General features: G+C 40.6%; 1 protein-coding gene across 1 annotated transcript in view; it reads right to left on the reverse strand.

Annotated features, from left to right (window-relative positions):
• The window catches only part of qars1 (glutaminyl-tRNA synthetase 1), a 78,436-nt gene that overhangs the window by 3,263 nt on the left and 49,834 nt on the right, over positions 1-25,339 (reverse strand). Inside the window, exons 8-17 of the mRNA XM_077224575.1 lie at positions 19,892-19,963; positions 18,855-18,940; positions 18,641-18,727; positions 18,458-18,557; positions 17,943-18,021; positions 15,421-15,660; positions 15,255-15,347; positions 12,547-12,684; positions 12,377-12,464; positions 1,789-1,935 (exon numbers count right to left, since the gene is read on the reverse strand). Coding sequence (XP_077080690.1) covers positions 1,789-1,935; positions 12,377-12,464; positions 12,547-12,684; positions 15,255-15,347; positions 15,421-15,660; positions 17,943-18,021; positions 18,458-18,557; positions 18,641-18,727; positions 18,855-18,940; positions 19,892-19,963 — 1,130 coding nt within the window. The remainder of the gene's footprint in view (positions 1-1,788; positions 1,936-12,376; positions 12,465-12,546; positions 12,685-15,254; positions 15,348-15,420; positions 15,661-17,942; positions 18,022-18,457; positions 18,558-18,640; positions 18,728-18,854; positions 18,941-19,891; positions 19,964-25,339) is intronic.

Raw genomic sequence — 25,339 nt, forward strand, 5'->3', positions numbered from 1 at the left:
CCATCTTTGAAACGCCTCTCGGCTGTAAAAATACAGCTCCTATCTCTTTGAAAGAGTAAACATCAAATTCTCCAAACCTGAAATCACCAATAAAATCTGACAACAACCGTCTCATAAATTTGGTTTCTAAACACTTGAATCATGACAGAAAATGATTTTTTTTCAGACTGGATCAAGCTAATGCGCATGCGCAGTGGAAGTGACTGTTTCTATAGGAACCGGAGCTTCTAACAGCAGCTGCAGGGACTTTACTCAGGGCTGGACTGGGAGCAAAAAAAACAACAACAAAAAAATCAGCCCTGGCATTTTGGTCCACTATGATCATAAACACCACCCATCTTTGCACGCCCTTGAATACATATGCCAACTCCTATTCCTTAAAACCACTAATGCAATGTAACGAGTGAGTAGGAATGAGTGAGAGTTAACATGAAATAACTCCAAAATTAAATGTATTAATACAACTGAACTATACCTCCACAGTGATGAATCCTAAAACAAGCTATAAGCCTCATTGGCATAGCAATACCAGTGTTTCCCACAGGATTTCTGGTAAAACTGTGTGCATTTTAATGTAAAATTTATCAATCTGGAGCACTTTGAAAGTTAAGAGCCCCAACCAGTATTTAGTGTGCAAATTGAACAAAGAAAAACTCAAACCTCTTTTTTAGTGTCTCAGTCTACATTACACTACTACATAATAATAGTTTTAATATTAATTCCATGACAGTAACAGCTATATATTGTAAAATAAATGCACTGAAAATTAAAGAAAACTTTCATAATTAGTTTTGTACTAATTTCTATACTTGAAAGAGAAACAAATTTTATTTTGACGGAAACTGCACCAAGCTTTTATTTTGGCGGAAAACAGTTTACAAATGCGACTCATTACAATTCTAGAAAAATGCGGTAATAGTCAACTATGCAGATGTGGAAATAATTAGAGATGCTCCGATCAGCATTTTTGGGGCCGATCACCGATTACCGATCACCAAAATCATGATCTGCCGATTGCCGATCACAGAATGGCAGGGGAATGGGAATCTTTTATCTATAATCTAGCAGAGTTTGCACCATTTGTAGAAATGTGTTTATTTAATTGTATTTAGAAAATGAGATGTCTTAAGGCTACTGTATGCCAGCTTTCCCAAATAAGGCAGAGTAACATTAAATTATTCCAAACAAAGAGGGGTCAGGCAGACCAACACATATCAGATCAGCCTAATGGGTGGGGATCAAGTTACACTTAGGCATATTTAGAAATTGTAGCCTCTTAATACACCCACTACATTTACTAATTGGCAACAAAATTACACTCACTCTCATCCTCCTCACTATCATCATCAGCCACGGGTGCCATGCTGCCCAGTGTCAATCAATAAAATAACCAATGGGCCACTGATCTACGCGTTTCATGGTCCGGTCAGTGAGAAAAAAAAAACCTACGCTGACCAATGCATTACACTGGCGAAAAGACCCCAGCGACACAAATTAGTCTTTGCTAATACTCAGCTGAGAGAGACCTCCGGTGGCAAATGGAAGGATTCTCAGGATTGGAGTCCGTGCAAATCATTACCGCGAAATAAACCTCTTAAGTATGCTAAAACTTCATTTTTATTGTGCGATAATGGGAAGTGTTACTGGCTGCAATTAGCGAGAAAAGCTTGTGTCAGCTTGTCATTATTACAAAATAAACATTTTAAGTTTTTTTTGTAATAATGACTGGCTATCTGTATATTATGCCTTATATGTAACCAACATTCATGTACTTATGCATTTTTATACCTGTGCATTGGTTGGTAGGTTAGTGATGGTGACTTTCAGGGGCTCGAGTATGGCCATGGCACGAGGGGCGATGTCATTAAGGATCTCCCTTACACACGACTCCAACAGGTGTGGCTCCATGGTGGTCTGGGCAACAGTCACACCCACCTAAAAAAATAAATAAAAATGATGTCAACAGCAGGGTACAGTTTCCAATAGTGGTTATCCAATTTATCAGCAACGGAAAAAAGGGCCAACATCTGTATTTTCTTTTTTAATTATCAGAATCGGCCAATTCTTTTTCCTGTTTGACAGTTTGTTGGTAGATGCAAGACTTATTTGGAATTTCACAATGTAGCACACAACATCTATAACATTCTATAACAACGCTATAACAATTGTCACATTCCATCAATATTTGGCAAACAAGAAAAATTAGAATACCCAATAAAGATTTAATTGCACGGACCTTGCAAACTTTGGTAAATTCAGCTATTAGATTAGTGGTTCTCAAACTTTTTAACTCTAAGGTTCCCTATGGTCCAAGACAATATTCAAAGGCCTACCATATTTCTGTTATTTTTGCTGTAATGATTAAATATTTTTTTCCAGATATTTTTTTATTTACAGAAAAGTCTCGGTTACGCATGTAACCCTTGTTCCCTGAAAGAGGACAGAGACGTAGTCGACTGATTGGGATCACGCCAGGGAGCCTGTCATCTTTGGATACTGTTAAAACGAACCAATGCACATTGGCGAGGGTGAAATGCATCACACACTCCGGACCAGCGGCGCGGGTATAAATACGGATGTGGATGCACAAACTAGTTGTTTTTCGCTGAGGAGCAGAGCGTAACTCAGAGTCAGCGGTGGTCCAGCAACGGTGGCGACGGGACTACGTTTCCGTTCCCTCCTTCAGGGAACGAGGGTTACATACATAACCGAGACGTTCCCTTTCAGTCGCTCACGTTCGATGAAGTCGCCTTCTGATCCCCCTGCATTGTTTGAGGTGGAGATGGGACAGGGCTTTGGCCAGGGAAGTGACTGCTGTTCCACAAGAACACTGGGAAAGTGTTCCCTTTCGTTGGAAAGGAATACGCTGCGGAAGCCACATCCTGCCCGAAGGGAGGTAAAGTGGAGAATACACATATGGACTGGGCGGATGACCGGGCAGTACAACATATGGAATGTCACTGGGATGGCTCTAGCCTATGACGGGGGGAGACTCAACCGGAAAGTGACGGCAGAGCCTGCTCTGGGGTAAACACGGGCCTGCCACAGGGAGCCGTACCATGGAAGAATACACATATGGGATCGCCGTAGGGATCACAACTTATGGACCCAGCCTAACACAGGTTTTACCAGTGCATACGAGTGATAGGCCTGGCTTCGGACGTTCTGCCACGTCCGTTGCTGAAGGGTATGGAGGAGCTCACTGGATATTCTAGCGAACATGATAGGTGTCACCCGGCCCCCAACTCTATTAACATCTGTTCAGCGAGGCACTTTGTGTCAATGCCTAGGAGGGAGCAATACTCACTTAGGAGGAGCTCACCACCCAGGTGGGCACGTGGATCTTCCAAAATTCACCAAGTTGAAGGCAACAACATGTAGTGGGCCAACCTCTGCAGAGAAACAGCCTTCCCTTCTGCTGGTCTCCGTAACAAACAAGAGCTGGTCTGAGGTTCAGGCTTTGCTTTCCAAGCACTTATAATTGCAATGGAGCGGACAGACAGAGAAAAGCCAGGGCTGGGTCTGCCTCCTCTGGGGGAGCGCTTGCAGGCTCACCACCTGGTCCCGTAGTGGAGGTAGGAACCCTTGGGCACATATCCAGGGCGGGGTTAGCGGGCCCGAATTCCAGGCTCGATTCTTTTGACCATACCCTCTAGATAGAGACTAAGCAAGCAGGATAACTGTCTCTCTAAAAACAGGATTTTTAACTCACTGCCTGCAGGGCTCAAGGGAGGTCTCTTCAGTGTGGTAGCACCAGAGATAAGTCCCAAGAGGGTAAAGAGGGGACGCAAGGCAGTCTCATTGCTCCCCTCAGGAACCTGATTATCAAGTCGTGCTTCCCACCGATTTGTATCCACTGCATCATGGTGTGTATTGGAGTGAGGGCAGTGTCCTCCATTTTGAGGTGGAGGACATTGCCCTCACTCCAACCCATTAGCAGGAAAGAAGCACTGAAGTGATCGAACACCTTCGGGATCTCCACACGGAGAGAAGACTCATTTCAACGAATAGGTTCCACTTCTAAGGGGGAGCATGCCTCATTTTGAGAGGGTGCTCTCACATAAGTGATGGTCTCTTACGGCAAAAAATTCTTTCAGTAGTAACCAGAACCTACGCATCCCGTCCTTTTTAGAACCAGACCTGGAACTCTCCAAGGTCTAAACGCAGGTGCCATCATGGCCCATCCCTGAGAATCTAGGAAGGAGTCAGGAAGGGCTGTTGAGAGGAGAGGTCTGGTTGGGCCAATAAGGAGCAACTAGCAAGACCTGCTCCATCTCTTCTCTGACTTTAGCACAGTTGTGTGCAAAGAAGGCTCACTGGGGAACGCATTTCTGCAGGGGCCCCGGGGCCAGCGTCTTTGTGTCAAGGGGTGTCTACTCAGACAAAAGAAAAACAACTGGCAGAGGGATGAGTGTGGAGTGGCAACAGATGTAACTGTATGGCCCTGAAGTGGTCCCAAACAGCTGGACCTGGGGATGGAGTCTCCACTGTCTCTGGGCAAGAGGCTGTTGTGAGGCTTGTCACCGGCACGATTGAGCACGCCAGAAGTAATAAGTGGAATGAAGCAACCACAGAAGCTTCTGACTCCAAGGAGGAGGTGGTGGGCGAGTTGCAACATGCGAGGGGAGGGTAGCTCAACGGTCGCCATGTTGTCTTTTTAGACTAGTACATGCTCGCTGAGCAGCGGTGTCTCAAATCGAGGTGAACTGCAAGCAACTCGAGGCAATAGATGCCAATGCCGTCGGAGGGCCTCCCAGACCCCCGTTAATGCATGCTCTTTATACATGGCCCCTCAGCCGGTATTGATGGACACTCGTTCTAAGGACCGTTGGCCCAGAGAAACAAAAGGTCTGTTACGGACTGAGGGTTTGGTGGCAGGCCAGGGGGCTTTCACACTGAGCACAAAGCATTTTTGGCTTCCACGAACCAGGCCAGGGAACCACATACGTACCCCGAGGTGGGGCAGCAAGGTGGAGGATAGGGAAACAACTCAAGAGGCTCATGGGCGGCCCAAAGCGGTGTCGGAGTGTGCAGTGCAACACTTAACTGACTCCACTGAGAGGCTGGGGATGCATGAGAAGGTGAATGACCGGGTCCTCGAACCGCATCTAGCTGCCGGCTAGCGAACAAGAGGAGGCTGAAGGGTGCAAGGCTTTGCGGGGTCACACACCGCCAGACTAGCCCTCTTGGGGTCCAGCAATGTAGAAATTGCTCTTTCTTTGAATATGTGGGTACCGCTTTTTTTGGAGCCAGCGGCAAAACAGACACACACAAAAAACAAAAAATTCACCCGGCCCTCCACCTAGTGAAGGGAGTGGATCGGTGACCATCTCCTAAGAGCATTCCTCCATCCCTGGGTGGCCTGCTCAGGAACGCTTTCACTGTCGCTTGCCACCTCGCTTGGCAGCGCCTGAATCGGACAGGCGCACCTTCTGCGGCCGGCTCCACGCTGAGACCTGGGTACAGGCTGCTGCGACGGTCCAGCTGGAGTGAAGGTGGCTGCAGGCGGACGCACTAGGCGACAAGCAGGCAGAGGATCTGCCACTGCTGGGCAAAGTTCTCTGCGCCGAATAGCCCAACCTGTGAAATGGCATGGTCCAGGAACCTAACCTTTTCCGCTTATCTCATGTCAGCCAGATTGAGCCAGAGATGGCACTCCTGGACCACAAGGGTGGACATAGGGCTGGGCGACAAATCGATTTTATCGATTAACTCGAATGTGTAGTTTACGACGATTTTTTGAATGAAAATCGGTTTTCTCTTTAACAACCGCCGACGCTCCCCTCTAGGTTCTCGTAGTTCCGACCGGGCTCAGCGCTTGCCATGATAGAGATACACAAACAACATGGCAAATGAACAAGACCGCAGCAGCAGAGGCACACCCGCCGAAAACATTTACAAGCTGAATCTGAAGGGCCGCCAACTCTCACGAATTCACTGTGAGAGACGCAATTTTGTCACTTTTTACACGCTCTCACGCCACACATCCCTTTTCTCACGCAGAGAAAAATCGCGAAGCAAAGAGGACACTGACACCGAAAGACAAGACAGAGCAGGTTACTATTGATATGAAACAGATTCTCAGCTCTCAGATTCTGTCAATTTTATTACGAAATTCAAACAATAAACACCACTTTGGCGCTTGTAAATGTGACGTGAGAGAACGCTGACAGATCTCAGTTCAATCGGCACGTGAACGGATCATCTGTTACTCTTTACTACCAACTTACCGAGATGTAATAAAATCGATCGATCAGTGTTTTTCAACCGCGGAAAGATGTCCATAAAACAGCTGGAAAACAACATATGCCACGTAACGCTACATTTACCTCAGGGATCCCTTTTAATGACCCATAGCACGCATGTGGACTTAAAATAATTGCTATAGAGAGGAGTATTTAGCTAAATATGCTAAATATGATAACTATATTACACATTCATTGTATTTTTACCTATATCATTAAAATAGTATAACGTTATATAAAAAAACGCATTATATTTAATTTGAGTTAGTTTTAACCTTTAATAATACCAGCTGACAGGGCTCTCTGTATGTTTACAGCAATAGGTGAATTTTTTAACAACACATTAACGTATCTACCATACCTAATATTTATCCAAACGAATTTATATTGAATCAAGATCAGAATCTATTCACAAGAATTTAATTGAAATTGTGAAATTTGTGTTAAGCAATAATAAAAACACTAGCATACCAGTCATTGTGCCATGTAAACATTGTTTACATGGTTAATTAACTTAATAAAATTGTTTAGTTACCAAATAATTTGACAATCACAATACACTTATTGTGATGCAAGTTTTTTGTTTTTTTACACATCCCCCCAATTCCAATCCACCCATTTTATTTTGTTACATTTTCAATGTTTTCAAAGACAGGGCCTGTCCTCTTGTCTTTTTGGCTTGTTGTTTCTGATTGTACTTTAATCCAGATCAAATCCCATAAGGGAATATTAAAACAAAAAGTTAAAACTTGTTTTGAACAATTTCTTTGTTATCTGCAGATTGATTTTAAGTAGGGAGAGAAAAAAAATCTATTTAAATCGTAAATCAGATTTTTTGTGAAAAAATCTGGGATTTTTTTTTAGGCCATATCGCCCAGCACTAGGTGGACATCTCCAGACTGATTGCACGAGTTGCAACCTTCGTGCCCCGGAGGGCGAGGTCGGTTGCAGTGCGGAGCTCATGGTCTGGACTACCCTCGTGCATGTTCATGAGTGCCTGGGCCTGGTGGACCTGAAGCAACGCCATGGCATGCAGAGAGGAAGCGGCTTGCCCACAGGCTTTGTAAGCCTTGCCCGTCAAAACGGACGAAAACTTACAGGCCTTAGAGGGGGAGACGAGGATCATAAGGTACCTTCCACGAGGTAGCAACAGACCGCTCCACTGGAGGGATAGCCTCATTACCCTTCACCACTCCCCCATCAAGGGTAGTGAAGGGGGAAGAGCTACTCAGGCGATTTCTGGCAGAGAAAGGTACCGTCCACGCCCTTGTCAACTCCTCATGCACTTCAGGAAAGAAAGGTACCGGAGCGGCAGGCTGAGAACCAGACCGACCTGCTCCGAGAAACCAATCATCCAACCGAGACGGTTTGGGACACTGTGGAGTGTTCCACTCGAGCCCTTCCCCCTCTGCAGCCTTTTTGAGTATAGCTGCCATCTCTGGATCTGGCTTGGGCAACGCTGGTCTCCCAGAGGGACGACAGCGGAGTCGTCATCTCCAGAGCCCAGCTCTCCTTCCGATGCTGCGATGGACATCCTGTCCCCTGGAGGGGCCCCGAACGAAACAGCTGGTCGGTCCATCACAGAGGGTCCAGCACGCTCATCGTGAAGCTCGGTGCGAGAGAGGATTGAGGGATCCACGGGGCTTTGCCTGGCGGATTACCACTGTAATCCTCAGGTCACCCAGCCCAGAAGGAACACTAGAGTGGGGGCCTGGAGATGGGGACTCCATCTTCGCGAACGAAGGCGAGTCTCGACTTCAACACAGAGATGGTGTTGAAGATTTTATTATTTAGAAACTAAGTAATTTAGCTATATATTTGGACAATTGTTTCTTGTATGCGTTCTTATAGGACTCTGTCTAGGTGACTTTGAAAGCTACAAGACCTTCTGTAAAAAGACCCTGAATGTCAATTCTATTCTGAGAAGTCACATGGTATGAGATATTTACCCAAAACTATCTATAGGGTGTGTTACCTTCTATGGGAGAAGATGAATGTATAAAGTCTGAACCCAAAAATACTCAGGCGCGTGCTGGAAGGCCAGAGGGCCAGTGGGCCGGAGGGCCAGAGCGTTGGATCGCCGCTCTATGGAACGGCGTTCGAAAATAAAGTCTAATTATTCCTGGCATCAAAGATCTCTGCGAATTTATTGTTCACAACAATTGAAACCACTTCAATGGTCATATTCCCGCAGTGGGAACATGAGTCATCCACAAGAGCTGCCTCAGCGTGCTTTAAGCCCAAACACGTGCTAAAAACTCTCGTGACCGCCAGAGGGAGACAGAGCCCTACTGCACCCAGAAACGCACGGATGGAATGGAATCTTGAAAAAGACGCAAACGCACCCGTGTGACCCAAATTCTACATTTTTTTAATTAAAAAACAAAACAAATTAAGAATTAACAGTGCTTTATATTCTGAAATGTAAATTAAATATCCATACCAAAATAAAAAGCAATGTTTGAACAAAAAATTTAAATAAAACACAGATTTGTAAATGCACCAGTGTGCAGGCATTTTTAGTGTTCTATATGCATTAGATAACATACAATAAGAACAAGGAAACAAGTAAAACATTTTCCAGGAAGGTCTATTAAAGGTTTAGTTCACCCAAAAATGAAAATGATGTCATTAATGACTCACCCTCATGTCGCTCCAAGCCCGTAAGACCTCCGTTTATCTTCAGAACACAGTTTAAGATATTTTAGATTTAGTCCGAGAGCTTTCTGTCCCTCCATTGAAAATGTATGAACGGTATACTGTCCTTGTCCAGAAAGGAAATAAAGACATCATCAAAGTAGTCCATGTGACATCAGTGGGTTAGTTAGAATGTTTTGAAGCATCGGAAATACATTTTGGTCCAAAAATAACAAAAACCACGACTTTATTCAGCATTGTATTGTCTTCCGGTTCTGTTGTGGATCCGCGTTCAGTGACGCTGCTGACGTAAGACGCTGCTGACGTGTGTCTGGTGCGCCCAAGCTTCGTTTACAGTCTGAGGGAGACGCACGCTGGAAACAAAACAATTTTCACAAACATGTCTAAGGATTTCCACACAGAGGAAGACTTGCATTTTTTTGCCCAGCCATATTTATTTGAACCCGAATACACGGACGCACCAGATACACGTCAGCAGCGTCTTACGTCATCAGCGTCACTGCGGACTCGAGAACGCGGATTCCCAACAGAACCGGAAGACAATACAATGCTGAATAAAGTCGTATTTTTTGTTAATTTTGGACCAAAATGTATTTCCGATGCTTCAAAACATTCTAACTAACCCACTGATGTCACATCATGGACTACTTTGATGATGTCTTTATTTCCTTTCTGGACAAGGACAGTATACCGTTCATACATTTTCAATGGAGGGACAGAAAGCTCTCGGACAAAATCTAAAATATCTTAAACTGTGTTCTGAAGATGAACGGAGGTCTTACGGGCTTGGAGCGACATGAGGGTGAGTCATTAATGACATCATTTTCATTTTTGGGTGAACTAACCCTTTAACATTACTGTTCATGTTCATTGTTCACTACCGTTGCCTACAAAATAAATCTAAGAAATCCACATAAGACATAAACAACCGTTTAAGTGAATACTCCCCAAGATGGCCATTGTAGTGTTACAAATTTATTAAATGTTTTAATTTAGGTTCCAATACAATAGTATAGAAACTGAGAAAGTTTAGTAGACTAAATCTAGATATCAGATCAGCAAGAGATTCATTGCCAGTCCTGTTCTCTCTATTGTAAGTTAAATTGATCATCGCATTGAGACTATCCCCTTTTGTCTTTATGCACTGCCTGGCCATTAAGCTCTATGATAATGTGAAGGTATAGGTGATACAATCAGGCTGATTGGATTTGCATCTGATGTCACAAACCTGCCTGTTCCTGTCTGTCCAGAGCTCTCTATTGTAAGTTAAATGAGTCAGATTACTGAAACTCTCACCCTTTGCTCTAATGGCTCTCGGTGCCACTGTCCCAGTCTGGCTGATTGGATTAGGATATTTACATTTGAATCACACTGTTATGCTGACGAATATATCAGGGTTGGGGAATTTCCGGTAACGTGCTGATTCCTGTACTTCACATTTACATGCTTTGTTCAGATTGCCTCCCCCTTTTATGTAAATCCCTCCCCCTTTGGAAGGATAAAACACTGTGTTTTTAGCTATTGAGTTAGACTTGATGACTGCAGCTACCGACAGCTCATGTTCTCAATAAAGAATCCTGCTGAAGATACTACCAAGTCTCCTGGTCGTTCGCTTCTAAGTCTCCTACACTTAAGAAAAAGGTTTACAACACCATTTTGACACATTTTTGTGTGTATTTGATCGAAGCCCAAAGAATAATTTGCTTGTCAAATTTGCGGTTGGGAAAGGGTCAATTGCACGGATTATTGTGCTTTTAATATTTGGGAACATTAGACTGCATTTTACAAATTTTTTACTGATTCTGACATTAAGATTGGGCTTTTAGGGAGGAACAAATGCACACCACTGTGAAGGAAATGAAAGAAAGGTGTGCTACATGGAATGCGGCTAGTTTTAAATAGTTTTACTTCAAATATCTTCCCTTCATAATCCTTGGAAGCCAAAATCGAAATAAAAAGACATTAAAGTGCCCCTATTTTGCCTTTTCAAATATTACCTTTCATGCAGTGTGTAGTAGACCCCGAAGCCGCCGCCAGGCGCCGCCATTTGCGCCATTTAGAATTTCAGCCGCCGCCAGCCAATAATTTCGTAAGCCAAATTGAGCCGCCATCTGATAAAGTTTGGCTGAGCTGGCTAGAATTATTTGCATCAAATAATAATTCTATCACATAGAGACATACACACGACACGAATATATAAACAATACACGAGATCTATTTTCCCACTGGATTCATAACGGCACAGTCTTGTGCTCGTTGCTACGATACACAGACTCACTGTGAATTGACGACCAATTAAAATTGCTCGTTTTCCGTACAGAAGAAGCGATGCATTTTTTTCTCGCACTGAGGTGAAATGGCGGAAAGAAGCAAGCAAGGTAATTTTGATCTCACTTCTCACATACTTTGCTAATTCCTACTTACTTTTTTTTTTTAACTTAGGCCTAGCCAGACTTTTGTTAAATCTTCAGGGCACGGTTGCACAAACACCTGAATCAAAGATATGATGTTATGAACCAAATATTCTGGAACGGAGAGATTTATAGCACTGAACGTGATATTACTGCAGTAACAAACCACCGTTTCCACATTGCTAATTCACAACGCATGCTTCAGTGTACATTGAAGTGAAATGTGCAAAACTTTGTCCAAAATAATACTGATAACAGTGTGTGTTTATATTAAGGCGAGACACGGCAGGCAAAAACATCGTTTTTTTTTTACTGGTCAATTTTGAGATTTTTGGATATTTGTCTTCCATGTCTTCTTACAGACTTGTGGTGAAAAAAAGTCCGAAATACACATTTAGGTCTTTATTTTACTACACTTCGTCTGTTTGCGTCTGTAGATTTCTCATAAATTCAACAAAAGTTTGCGTTCTTAATCAACATAACGTACTTCTCCGCGATCAGACTACAAAATAAATATGTACATACGTTGTGAAAGTAAAATCTGGTGTTTTCTTTATTACATTGTATTGCATTTTGTAGAAATATAGTGTAAGCCATGCATTGCTTGGAAATATTGAGATCTAGTAAATCAGTATAACATAGACATCTGTAGACATGAAGTGGCAGCTTCAGCCATTTGCAGCTATGAAAAGTTTGGCGGCTGCAGCAGCCATTTAGGTTTTGGCTGAGCCGGCTAGCCAGCCAATAACTTCATCAGCCAGCCATTATTCTCAAAACAAATGGCTTCGGGCTCTAGTGTGTAGTATAGCTGCTTGTGAACGTAAACAGACTGCAAAGCTGTAAAGTTGAAAGTGCATGATACATAAAGTTATTGTCTCCCAATCGAAAGAATTGACTCTGGAATTCCTGACGACTCGTTTAATCTGTTCAGTCTCACTTCCGTGGCCTGCATAAATAACGTCTCTAGTAGTGATCATTAGCTCCTGCAACCATTCAATCTTTCAAGTATCTTTATTTGAACTACTTATGATATCATACGAAGTTGCTCCATTTTTCTCTCACCCGGGCACAGAAATTGTTGATAGCTAGTGGAGGGAACCCACGTCTCCTGAGAGCTGTGAGGGTGAAGAGTCGTGGATCATCCCAATCTCTGAAACATACAACACAGGACACAAACATAATCCAAAAATTCACAAATAAATGATCAAAAAAAAAATGTATGTGCATGTTACCTAACAACTCCTGTTTCCACCAGTTTGATGATCTTTCTCTTGGAAACAACAGTATAAGTAAGGTTGAGTCTGCCATATTCCCACTGCACCGGGCAGTACACATCCAGAGCATTACACAACCAGTAATATGATGATCGTCTGAAAGGGACAAAAACCATCTTGTAATACAAGATTGCCTCAGATATATGCACACAAAGAAAGAACTGTGTTATTATTCTGAGCTTGATTTCAACTTCTTAAAAAAAAAGTTTCTAAGGATAGTTGGAGCCATGAATGCTGATTTTTTAATACAGTGTTCCAGTTGTACTAAACTACACAATATGGTAACAGTCGTAATGTGAAAGCAATTATTTGGCTACTCTGTACAGTGGAGAAAATAATTATTTGATCCCCTGATTTTGTAACTTTGCCCACTTGGGGTCTATAATTTTGATGGTAGGTTTACTTTAAGGAATAGAAACAGAATATCAACCAAAAATCCAGAAAAACATTATATATAGGTTATATATTGATTATCATTTGATCGAGTGAAATAAGTATTTGATCCCCAAACAAGCAAGCAGGAATTCTGCCTCCCACAGATTGGTTATGTGTCCATGTGAAACACAGATTAGTCCAGTCACTTTAAGAAAGTACTCCTAATGTCAGCTTGTTATGTGTATATAAGACACCTGTCCACAAAATCAATATCTTCCAATCCATTCCATCCTCTACACCACCATGGGCAAGACCAAAGAGTTGTCAAAGGACATCAGGGACAAGATTGGAGACCTGCACAATGCTGGAATGGGCAACAAGACCATTAGCAAAAAGCTTGGTGAGAAGGAGACTTTTGTTGGTGTGATTATTCAGAAATGAAAGAAATACAAAATAAACACCAATCTCCCTCAGTCTGGAGATCCACGCAAGATCTTGCCTCATGAGGTAAGGATGATCATAAGAAAAGTGAGGGATCAGCCCAGAGCTACACTGGAGGAGCTCGTCAGTGATCTCAAGGCAGTTGGGACCACAGTCACCGAGCAAACCATTGGTAACACACTACGCCGCAATGGATTGAAATCCTGCAGCACCCGTTAGGTCCCCCTGCTCAAGAAGGCACATGTAGAAGCCCGTCTGAGGTTTGCCAATGAACATTTAATGATTCAGAGAAGACTTGGGAGAAAGTGCGGTGGTCAGATGAGCAGATGAGACCAAAATTGAGCACTTTGGCTTCAACTCAACTCCCCGTGTTTGGAGGAAGTGAAATGCAGACTATGACCCCAAGAACACCATCCCTACAGTCAAGCACAGAGATGGAAACATCATGTTCTAGGGCTATAAATGTGTTCTACTCGTGCGCACAATCTAGTGGACTTTTTTCCACGCAGACAGTGTGCACGGACACTCCTGATGACGAAAAGTATGTTAGGTGAACCGTGATTGAACCGGTCGCGGAACGCGGATGGCAAAAGTATACTTAGGACTTTACACCTCAACCGCTAGAGCAGGGTTGACCAATCCTGATCCTAGAGGACCACTTTCTAGCAGAGTTTAGCTCCAGGCCTAATTGAACACATCTGAATGCACAGGAATAGCCTGTTTTGTTTTATAGTATTCCAGTCCATGTCACCAACCCATCCATGTCCTCAGAAAAATTAGAAACTTCCAGGCAGGTGTGTTGGATAAAGTAGAAGTATTAAAGGGTAAGTTCACCCCAAAATTTATCTTAACTGATCTCATCTTTTTACTAAAAGTTACAGCAAAAAATAAACATGAATGAACCTCAGAAGGCATGTTGAAAGAAACAGTACAACTTACTGAAATGAACCAGGTCTCATGTAATTAGTCAATAAGTGTTTCAACTGTGAAAAGACTTCAGTAAAACATATAATGTCACGCAATGCTACATTTACCTCAGGAGAGCTATTTAATGTCCATAAATTTGTTAGTCAAATAGAAAAAAACAACTGTAGAGAAGATAATTTTTGTACAAATATATTTATTTATAAATATGCACCATTACATCTTATATTTTTATTTAATCTGTTAGGTGAGGTCTTAATGAATGTTTGAATAAAACAAAAGTTATCTGTCATGACAGCGACTGTTTAAATGTTTATATTTCAACAATGAATTGGAGTAGAAACAAGTCTATCAATAAATCTAAAAATGGTCTTATGTGCAATTTCAATATTTGTGTGTGTGGTGAAGCAGGGCGGGATCGAAAGCTGTGGGAGCGGAGCGAGGCCGGTAAGGTGACTGTTACTGAAAGACACCTGAGAGACACAGCGGTCTAGAGTCCACAGAGAAGCTCCGGAAGAATAAAAACGACAATGGAAGGCAAAAGATGACCAGATCTGGGACATTTACGTTGTTGTTTTATTATGTTTATATGCAGCAGACGGACGTGAGGCAGCTGCAGCTTGTTTTCGTTTTGTTGTTCAAGTTTTATTTTTACATTAGAAGTGTTTACTGTTTGCAGGTTCCCGCCACCTTCTTCCCTGAACTATGAACTTTGCTACAATATAACTCTTTGATTGCTGATTATTACATTATTTCACAAGTGTTGTTGGATCTCTCTTCATTGTTGCTTTTGTTGATACTGAATCAAATCAAAATCAAAATCAAAGAGAAATCAAAAGCTTGTGAATTGGAATCGAAAAGAATCATGAAATCAGTGTCAATACCCAGCCCTACCTGATACTCTGATAAAATGATGAGTGACATACCTGGCCTGAAACTCTTTGGTGCACAGTGAATGTGTGATGTGTTCAACGGAGTCACACAGACAGTGTGTGTAATCATACGTGGGGTATATGCACCTGTACACAAGAACAGAGTAGCATAAAATTAAGAAACAGAACCACACCATGTGAGCAAAACAAAGTCTTTTACCATGTGTCTCCTGTCCTGTGATGTGGCGTGTATTTGATCCGGTATGCCACAGGGTCCATTTTCCCATCTTCCATGACCATCTTCATTCTGAGAGTGGCTTCCCCTTCTGCAAACATGCCCTTCCTCATCCTGTCAAACAAAACCAAAGACTCGCCCACGGGTCGCTCTCTCCATGGGGAGGGAGGGACGTTGTGACCCTTGAGCTCCTCTCCATGCTGGTGGCACACATACGCATTACCCCTTAAACACAAACAAAGAAAAAGGATTCAGTAGTCAATAATATAGACCGCATTCAGAGACAGACAGACAGACACCTCCAAAAGAATTGGAATAGTGAGGGCAATTCCTTTATTTTTTTCTGTATACTGAAAACGTTTGGGTTTTCAGACAAGAGACATTTCAGCTTTTATTTCCAGGTATTTACATATGGATCTGATACACAACTTAGAAGATAGCACATTTTGTTTAAACCCACCCATTGCTCATGTGACCAAAAGTATTGGAACATGTGACTGACAGGTGTGTTTTGTTGCCATGGTGTGTCCTATTACATTGATTAATCAAACAATAAATAGCATTGAATGTCTGCGCTCAGTTTCAGATTTGGGTTTTACCTGTGCAGACTGCATTTATAGTTAGACGTGTAAGCAACATGAAAACCAGAGAGCTGTCAATGGGTGAAAAACAAGCAATTGTGAAGCTGAGAGAAGATGGAAAATCAATCAGAGCCATTGCACAAACATTGGCCATAGCCAGTACAACCATTTGGAATGTCCTGAGGAATAAAGAAACCACTGATGTACTAAGTAACAGACCTCGAATGTGCAGACCAAGGAAAACATCAGCAGTTGACGACAGAAACATTGTGAAAGCTGTAAAGAAAGACCCTAAAACAACTGTTAGTGACATCAGCAACAACCTCCAGAGGGCAGGAGTGAAGGTATCACAATCTATTGTTCGCAGAAGACATCATGAATAAAAGTAAAGAAGCTACACCATAAGATGCAAACCTCTCATTAGCAAGAAGAATATGAAGGCCAGGCTGGAATTTGCCAAAAAGTACAGAGACAAGCCTCAATCATTCACGGACAACGTTTTATGGACTGATGAGACAAAGATTAACCTTTACCAAAGTGGAAAGGCTAAAGTTTGGAGAAAAAAAGGATCTGCTCATGACCCCAAACATACAAGCTCATCTGTGAAACACGGTGGAGGTAATGTCATGGCTTGGGCTTGCATGACTTCTGGGACGGGCTCATTAATCTTCATTGATGATGTAAAGCATGATGGCAGCAGCAAAATGAACTCAGAAGTGTACAGAAACATTTTGTCAGCCAATTTACAGAAAGATGCAACCAAACTGATTGGGAGATGCTTCATCATGCAGCAAGATAATGACCCAAAACAGTGCCAAAACAACAGAGGAGTTTATCAGGGGCAAGAAGTGGAAGGTTTTAGACCGGCCAAGTCAATCTCCAGACTTAAACTCAGAAGGGTTAAACCCCCAAAACAAACAACAACTGAAAGAAGCTGCGGTGAAAGCCTGGAAAAGCATTACAAAAGAATAAAAAAGTTTGGTGATGTCAATAGGTCATAGGCTTGATGCAGTTGTTGCAAGCAAAGGATTTGCAATTAAATATTAAGTCTTAGTCACTTTAATCTATTTTAAATTGATCAGTTCCAATACTTTTGGTCACATGAACAATGTTTTGTTGGGTTCAAACAAAAGGTTATATCTTCTACAAAAGTTGTATATCAGATCCAGATAAATACCTGGAAATAAAAGCTGAAATGTTGATCTTTTGTCCCATATTCATCTTTTGATGTCAAACCCAAATGTTTTCAGTCTGCAGAAAAAATAAAAGAATTGGCCTCACTGTTCCAATAATTTTGGAGCGGAGTGTAAATGCCATTTTCTCAGGTAATGACATACAATAATTTATTTTAAAGGATCATATTTTGAGGGTCTTTTGAAAAATAAAATCTTTAAAATCTAAAATTGAGAAAGTTATATATATATATATATATATATATATATATATATATATATATATATATATATATATAATAATAATCACTTCAGTCTGATGTGCCTGAACATTTTAATTGGCACATGAATCACAATGTAATTCAGCCTTTGTAATTCAGAATTACTGTGTGCAAATGTAAAAAAATAAAGTTGTATTTCCACTATATATCCTGCGGTTAAAGAGCATTTATAATCTGATCCAATTAAATGTTTCAGAGTAAGGCGTGTGTTCGTTTACACGCAAGAAGGTCATGATCCGGTGTTTTCATTGTCTCAGAGTAAGAATAAATTTGGTTTATCAGAAAGTAATCTCCTAATCTCACACTTCTTCCTGAATTTTGTTGTTATTTCTAAGCTTTGCTTTCTTATGTCTGCTTGTGCATGGCACATTAACATACTGGACAATTGTGCTAATAATTATTATTATTTTTTTTAATTAGGTGCACAAGTTCTATAAGCATATAGCCCTGAGACATCAGGTTTGTAATCTCACCTGTGAATGAGATCAACAGCAAGATCGTAGAGGAGCTGGAAGTGATCAGAGGCGTGCGTGACACAGTATGGTCTGTACCCTGAGTGATGGTAAAAAACAAATAAATATACATACATGCGTGAAAAATGCTCGTCAACAGAAAGGTTCACATTTGAAACATTTGTGTAATGTCACTTAACACAAAGCCCTTTCTTTAACTTTTTTCTTTGAAATTTTGCTCTAAAATGTGATTACATGCAATTTATAATGCATTGCAAGCACACACTGCAGCAAAGTATGTGTTATAGCAAGTGTCAACTTTCTCTTTTGAAGTAACTACTGTGACAATGAGCAACCATTTGAAAAGTACAGACCACAAGATATAGTGCTCAACTTTCAACAAAAAAAAAAAATAGTATACAGGATTAGAACATCATCACCGTAATTGATGATGACAATTGTCATGTTTGATTGAACTGCTCTGTCTCAGCAGACAGCTCGTGATTGGATCAGCTAAGTCAGATCTTAATACTCACCAAGCCACTCCACCATGTCTTTGATGGCAGTGAAGTACTTCTCCTCCTCTTTCTCTGGGTTTGTGTCATCATACCGCAGGAAACAGATGCCATTATTGGCCTTCAACACAGACACAAAGTCAGAAGGGATTTTTTTGTAATGCAAAGTTGTTAATGTGAGAGTGTGTGCGCATCTATGTGTACCTTGGCAAAACCAAAATTGAAGTTAATTGCTTTGGCATGACCAATATGCAGAATACCATTAGGCTCAGGGGGGAAACGGGTGCGGACCTAGAAAGAGAGAATTTGATTTAAACAGAAAATACTGAACTCAGTTTAGTTCCTTAATGTTCCTGGTCTTATTGTGCACACTTCAGTCCCCCTAAATCAAAAGACAAAAAGTGCATTCAGGTCATACCTGTCCTCCAGTGACTTCCAGGTGCTTCTTCAGCAAATTCACAGTGTTGGGTGTTACAACATAACCCTCCGTCTTGTAATTCTCCCCTAGAGAAAGAACAATAAATCACATGATTCACAAAATTTCCACACAAAAAATCCCAATGGTACATTGTACAAAGCCTCAATATGCAAAGCTTAACCCAAAGTCTATAGGTGCTTCTCAATAATCATATGGATGCTTCCTCGTTCCTCCATCACCCAGCCAGTGACATCTCAAATATTTCAAAAGGGCTTCTTGATTCATTTATATTTATTCTGAATTTCTTAACCGAACTTCAACAACATAAAGGGCAGATCCTTTGTACATAGCTGATGATGCTTTGAAGTGAAACTCAAGTGATCAAGAATATACAAATAAGCTTTCCTTCGATTTAGGGCTGCAACAAAATTAATGTAATCGATTAATCTGTTGATTATTTTTCAGATTAATCGGATGAAGAAAAAAAACATTATATATTTAAATTTTTATTGATTATTTTAAACAATATTATTCCACATCCTATCTCAATGCTGTCCTCCAAACAATGTGTAGTATAAAGCCTATAAAAAACAAATGAATGTATCTCAAGAGCTATGCTGTCAGAGACATTAAACATCATATGCATCTGTCAAAGCATTAAAGGGCAAAGCAGTAAACGCTTATGCTTTTGTTTGAAGCCCTTATAAATATAAAGCATTCTCATGTTTCGGATAACTTGGATCATGTACCTTTCCCGCAGCAGCTCACTCTGTGTCCTCCACTATTCTTCATATGCATTTTGTTAATAGAAATGGGTTATTCGGTTACTGTAAAGCAACATGACTGGCTGATGTTTTCGTCCACAGTGCACAGACGCGACTAAAATCAAATTTGTTGTCGATTATTTAGTTGTTGCAGCCCTACTTCGATTCCTCCGTCCTCATTTTCTTTCCTTGCATCCTTCCCTTGCACCCTAAGGGGGGTGGAGTTAGAAAGAGGGGATGCACAAATAAGGAATGATTTGTCAACACTCTAACCTGGCTTATGGAACTTCAGTGCCTCTCCTCTCAGCTGCTCCATCAATGATTTCCCCTCTGTTTTTCCTTCACCTAGAGAAAAAGACATAAATATGAAATAGATTTTTACATTTTAAGAAGAAAATATGTTATGGTGCTAGGTGGTGTTGTGGAAATTTTAATATTCATTGATCCCAAACAGGTATCATAAGAGAAAGAACCTATTCAATGTATAAAAGTATATGTGTGTACGTGCTTGTGCGTGACTTTTCAGGAACATATGGGACAGGACCTCTGACCTTAGGGATGGTCAGTTTTGGCCAGTTTATTTCAGTACCAGTTTGTGTCTTTAAGTAGAAACTGAACAGCAGTAAGGACCTTATCTGAGTGGGTGAAAGGTACAGCGGGTGAGGAGGAACCTTGAAAACAGTATAAAGGCTGTCTCATATCTTCCTGTTGTGTGTCACTCTCTTGCACAGCGTAACTTCTGTGTACTAGACTGAACCTATTCTTGCAAGAATAAATACTTATCATTTTATTAATTTGACTCTGAGTGTCTCTTACGCAGTGATGATGTTTAACAGAATTTTTTGCCACAACAATTTTGGTGTCAGAGTGGGATTCCTTGGAAGTGCCTTCTGGACCTGAGAGCGGACGGTGTTTGGCCACCTGGACTGAGCAGTTCCAGCTCTACCTCGTAAGCTTGAGAGAGAGGGGCCGACTGCTATCGGGTCCAGGAGGGGCTCCACTGGAATCAAAAGAAAGCGAACCCGTGGCAACCAACATATCTCTGGTAAGAGACGTCTAAAATATTTTCTTTTGGGGAAAAGTATTTTGTTTCGGGTATGAAATGTGAGCGAACCATATTGGCTGAGGGCTGTTTCTGTGGTACGTAATCTGAGATTAATTGAGATCTATATATAGATCAAGAGGTTTCAAACAGATACGAGAGGAAATTATCTGAGATTAATTGAGGTCTGTAACAGATCAAGAGATTTCAAACAGATAGGTAACCTGAAAATGAGTTGTTCCGCCACGGAGCAAATTGTTTTTAGGTACTGAGGCTAATTAGGGGGAACCAGAACAGTTTTTGGTAAACCTTAATTAGGAGGGCACTAATAGTGCAACCCGACCGATTTGGGTTAAAAGGAAAAATCGGGTCTGTTGGGGACGCCTAACAGATCAGGAAAACGCGCGTTGAAGAGAAATCCACAGAGAACAGAGAAGCAGCCAATATGGGGAAGTCTCAAGGTAAGCATGCAAAATTTGATACACCGGTTTTTCAATCAAATGAGAAAATTATGGGGGAAAACTTATGTTTTAGATATTGAAAAAACTGAGAAAATACCATGATTTCCCAAGGGAGGGAACACTGAGCACAACTAGACTGAAAGTAGTGCGAGAATCAGTTGAACAGGGCAGTGAGAAACAAAAAAGGTTGTTATGGCTGTGTTCAACATGTGTAAGCAATGTGGACAAACAATGGATTGTTGTCTTAAAGGGGCAGATAAAAAAGAACAGTCGAGAGAAATAGGGTTTTACTTCTTCATCCAGTAAATGGATGCATGACATTAGATGTCTGAGAACTTAAATTTACATGATACGGATTGAAGTTGCAAGCAGCAATAAGGCTGTCTGTGTGAAATAGGGGATTGTGCAAACAATCATGTACTGGTTAGATAATGAAGGAACTGGCATGTAGGGAAAAAAAAGGAGAGGATACAGAAGGAACTGGACATGTAGGGAAAGATTGAGAAGGAATATAGTAGAAAACTATATGTGATGAAAATAAAATGTCTGACAGAATTTATGGAAGTCAAATTAACTGTTTAAATGGAATGAAAAATGAGTTTCAGAATAAAAATAAGGCATTGAGTATGATTAACGGGGATTAATGTGATATAAAGATAAGGAATGTTTCATTAAGCAAAATGGGAAAAATTCTATATTTTAATGGTAAAATAATGATTGAAATTAGGTTTAGTTTTAGTTTGATAACCATTGTGTTTTGAACCAAGGGTCCAGCTATGCTGGGGGGTACAGAAACAGGGTTTGCTTATTCACCTCGGTTTCCGGATGTTAGATATGTACTTGTTCTGTAATTAGGGTTGTTGATGATAATACCAAATTAGTAAAATGTAAAGACAACTTTGACCAAAAATTCTGGAAATCAATAATGTATAATGTTGGATATTTGTTGATATTAAGTAATTGAAGCAAAAGATATTGTCTGTTTTATAAATGAAATTATGGGTCGGGGATAATTCCCCTGGACAAGTATGACTAAAGTTAAACGAAAACTTTGTGAAAACAACTTAGAATATTTTGAGCATTTCGATGCAGCTTATTAAAATTAATGTGCGGCCAATGATAATGATGAAGATTATGATTTGGCTATTGTGATTGAATCCGCCACTGGTGGACTGTAAAAGAATACAGAGAACTGCTTAATCAGTGGCTCTGTTTACATTCCTGAATGGGACACACACTGCTTCAAGGGTGTGCAGTAAGTTGGAGCCGTTTGCAAGCTCACAGTGATCAAACTATAGTAAAGGACAGGTGTCTGATGCTGTAGTTGAGGCTGACACATGAACCCACTAGATGACAGAGAGTGTCTTGATTGTGGTCAGCAGGACAATTTAACACGTAACTGTAAATGCCCACCGAGAAGGTGTAAAAAAACAAAGTGTAATATAGTGACACATTTCTGGTAATAATGTGGGTTTGAAAGTAGATCAGTGTTTATATAACGATATTAAAGTTTTCGTCTGAGAAAGAGTAAGAGATAAAAACAAGGTCAAGAGATTGAACTATTAAAGTGAATCCTTTTAAAGAAAAGATCTATAATAGTAATTTTTAAAAGTGAATTGATGAATACAGGTTGATGTAAAATTAATGACTCCAACAAATGTGAGTAGCAAAATATATCAAAGTAACTAACAGGATGATTGTGTTGTAATTAAACATTTAAAAAAGGATTTTAGAGTATATAGAGAGACTAATCTCACAGATGATTTACAATAACTGCAAAAGTATCACAAGCAGAGAGTGCTTGCCTCGTCAAAAAGTAAATCCTAATTGAGATTGAGAAATGTGAAACGTTATTGAGAACTAGAATAATTATTTTTATGTAAGAACAAATAAGCAGAAGTAGTAGGCTACCGAATTAACAGTTGCTAAATGTAAAATGTGTTGAAAGGCATCTGATTAAACAAACAGCTTGAAAAGTTGACCATGAAAGAGCTAGAAGCTGATGTTTTGCTTTCAAAAGATAAGTCTGCTATTGGCTGTAATGAAACAGTTCGCTTATCTAAATCTGATGTGTGCTGTGGCTGAAAGTGCCAGTGCGACAGAGACTCAATCTGAGTGGAAATTTGTAATGTCTAGATTCCCTGAAGTGGGCAAAGGACAACTGTAAAACTATGTTTATTTGAAAACACATGTAATTTCTGGCAAAGATGCCTTAAGCTGGGCTAGAGTTAAAATATGGTAGATAAAGTCTGATGTTAAAAGTTTTATGAAAATGCAGTGTACCAGTCCTGAATGCCTCAGAGTCTCTCTCTGATTCGATGTCAGCTAAAAGCTGTTATCTGAGCCTGTGTCATAAGTAAAGCACAGTGTTTAAGTTGAAAATCATAGACATGGAGAGGTTAAAAGAAATCATTGCCGTTCAGAGGGCAATTTGTATTTGTAAATGGATTTAAGTAAAACTGAATGACTTTAAAGAAGTCTTTAAAATAATAATACAGACCTTAAACGATAGAGGTGACATTTTGATTAGCGTATTTTAGGACCAGTAACAACTTTGTCTCATTTAGTCTCCACCATTCAGGACCGATGGCTCCGGCTACAGATGAAGTACACTGAATGTACGGTTGTGATCTAAATTCACTGAGTATAGTCTAAGTAGCTAGGTTGCTGCTTTTAAGATAGTTAATGGATTTAAGTGATTAAATACTGTTGTTATTAACCTGTCTCCCTGTGAACACTATTAGGCAATCGGAATGGCCCTGGTGACTCTTGAACGTGCCTTTCCTAAGCTCCAGAAAACAGCTGAGTTCTGTTGAAGAAAACTGATTGTATTGGGAAAGAGCGGTCACCAGTGTGTACGTGTGTACGAGTGGCTACTCAATGACGGGATGATCTTCCTGGCCAGGGGACAGCCCAACGCAGGGGGTCACGAAACAGGTGTTATTTGTGAGAAAGGTATGAGAGTTGAGCGCTGATTACTGGAGGCCACCGGGGTCAGCAGAGCATTGAGAGGTGAGATGCGCTGTGAGGTTAAAATTAACTTTACGGCAGTCTGACCCAGAAATGTGAGTTCCTCTATACCACTCACCAGAAACCGCATTGATTGTATGGCTTGTTTTTCATTGTGACAAGTGTCTGCAACTATGCCAGGGGACGACACCCTGAAGAGAAGAAAATTAAAGATAAATGATTAGCGGGAGTGGACTTTCAAAAGCCAGCTGATTCCATGAGGTGATTGCCATTATTTGCTGCGGAGACAGTAACAAAACTTAATTATATGAGGGACATGATGTTGATTGCCATATGGGCAAGTAAAATGTATAGAAGAGTTAATTTTGAGCTAATATGTTTATAACATAGTTTTAACTCCTGAAGGTCGTTAGGCATGGTGGTGGCTAAAGATGAAGACAGGCTTTTGTAGATTTGAGAAGAGTCTGGATAACAAAGGTGAATGGTAAAAGGTTAATGTAATAAATTTAATATTACAATTTGTCTAAATTACAGTCTTAGGAGGCTGTTGAAAAAGATTATTTGTTTATAGTGAGAGAGACTGCTTGAGTGGAGGAAGGGATGGTAACTGTGTCTGTCTTTCTGTTATCGGCCTGCTAGAGCAAGCTAAAGAACAAAATAGTGATAATGAACCAAAACAACCCAGCTGACTTTGCTAAGATGAAATGAATAATGAACAGACATGTTTTGAAACTGGTTAAGAGACCATGTAAAATTAGGTAAAAGCTACAGTAAAATGTGAAGTTTAAAATCTTACTTAAAATTTAAATCTTTTTAGAGATGATATAATGAAAAGCGAACATTGAAGATGAACAGTTAAAATATGTGTCTAATATGAGTGTGTGTGATGGTGACTGCACTCTATGTCTTGTATGTGTTAGTTTGGGGTACGAATACTGTGTCTGAATAGTGTGTATATTGTGTCATTAACCTCTGGAATGAGGGTTTTATCATTACAGATGGGTTAAGGCAAATGCCAAGTTTTAAGGAAGCTAATAGTTTTGAGTCAATCTGATGACAAGATGATGCAGAAAATGGGACGAGCTTTAAATGGATTAGTTATCCAGCTCTGTCTGCTACTGGTAATTATGAATCAATCTATGGATTAAAAGCATTTATGTAAATTGGATTTGTGAAGTTGTAGAGAGATGTCCATCATGGGTTGAGGTAAACTAAAATGTTATAGATTTGAAGGCAATAACAAAGTGA

Source organism: Siphateles boraxobius, unplaced genomic scaffold (genome assembly GCF_051911475.1).
Source record: "Siphateles boraxobius isolate OS27281-9 unplaced genomic scaffold, OSU_SipBor_1 9, whole genome shotgun sequence".
Classification (NCBI taxonomy): Eukaryota; Metazoa; Chordata; class Actinopteri; order Cypriniformes; family Leuciscidae; genus Siphateles; species Siphateles boraxobius.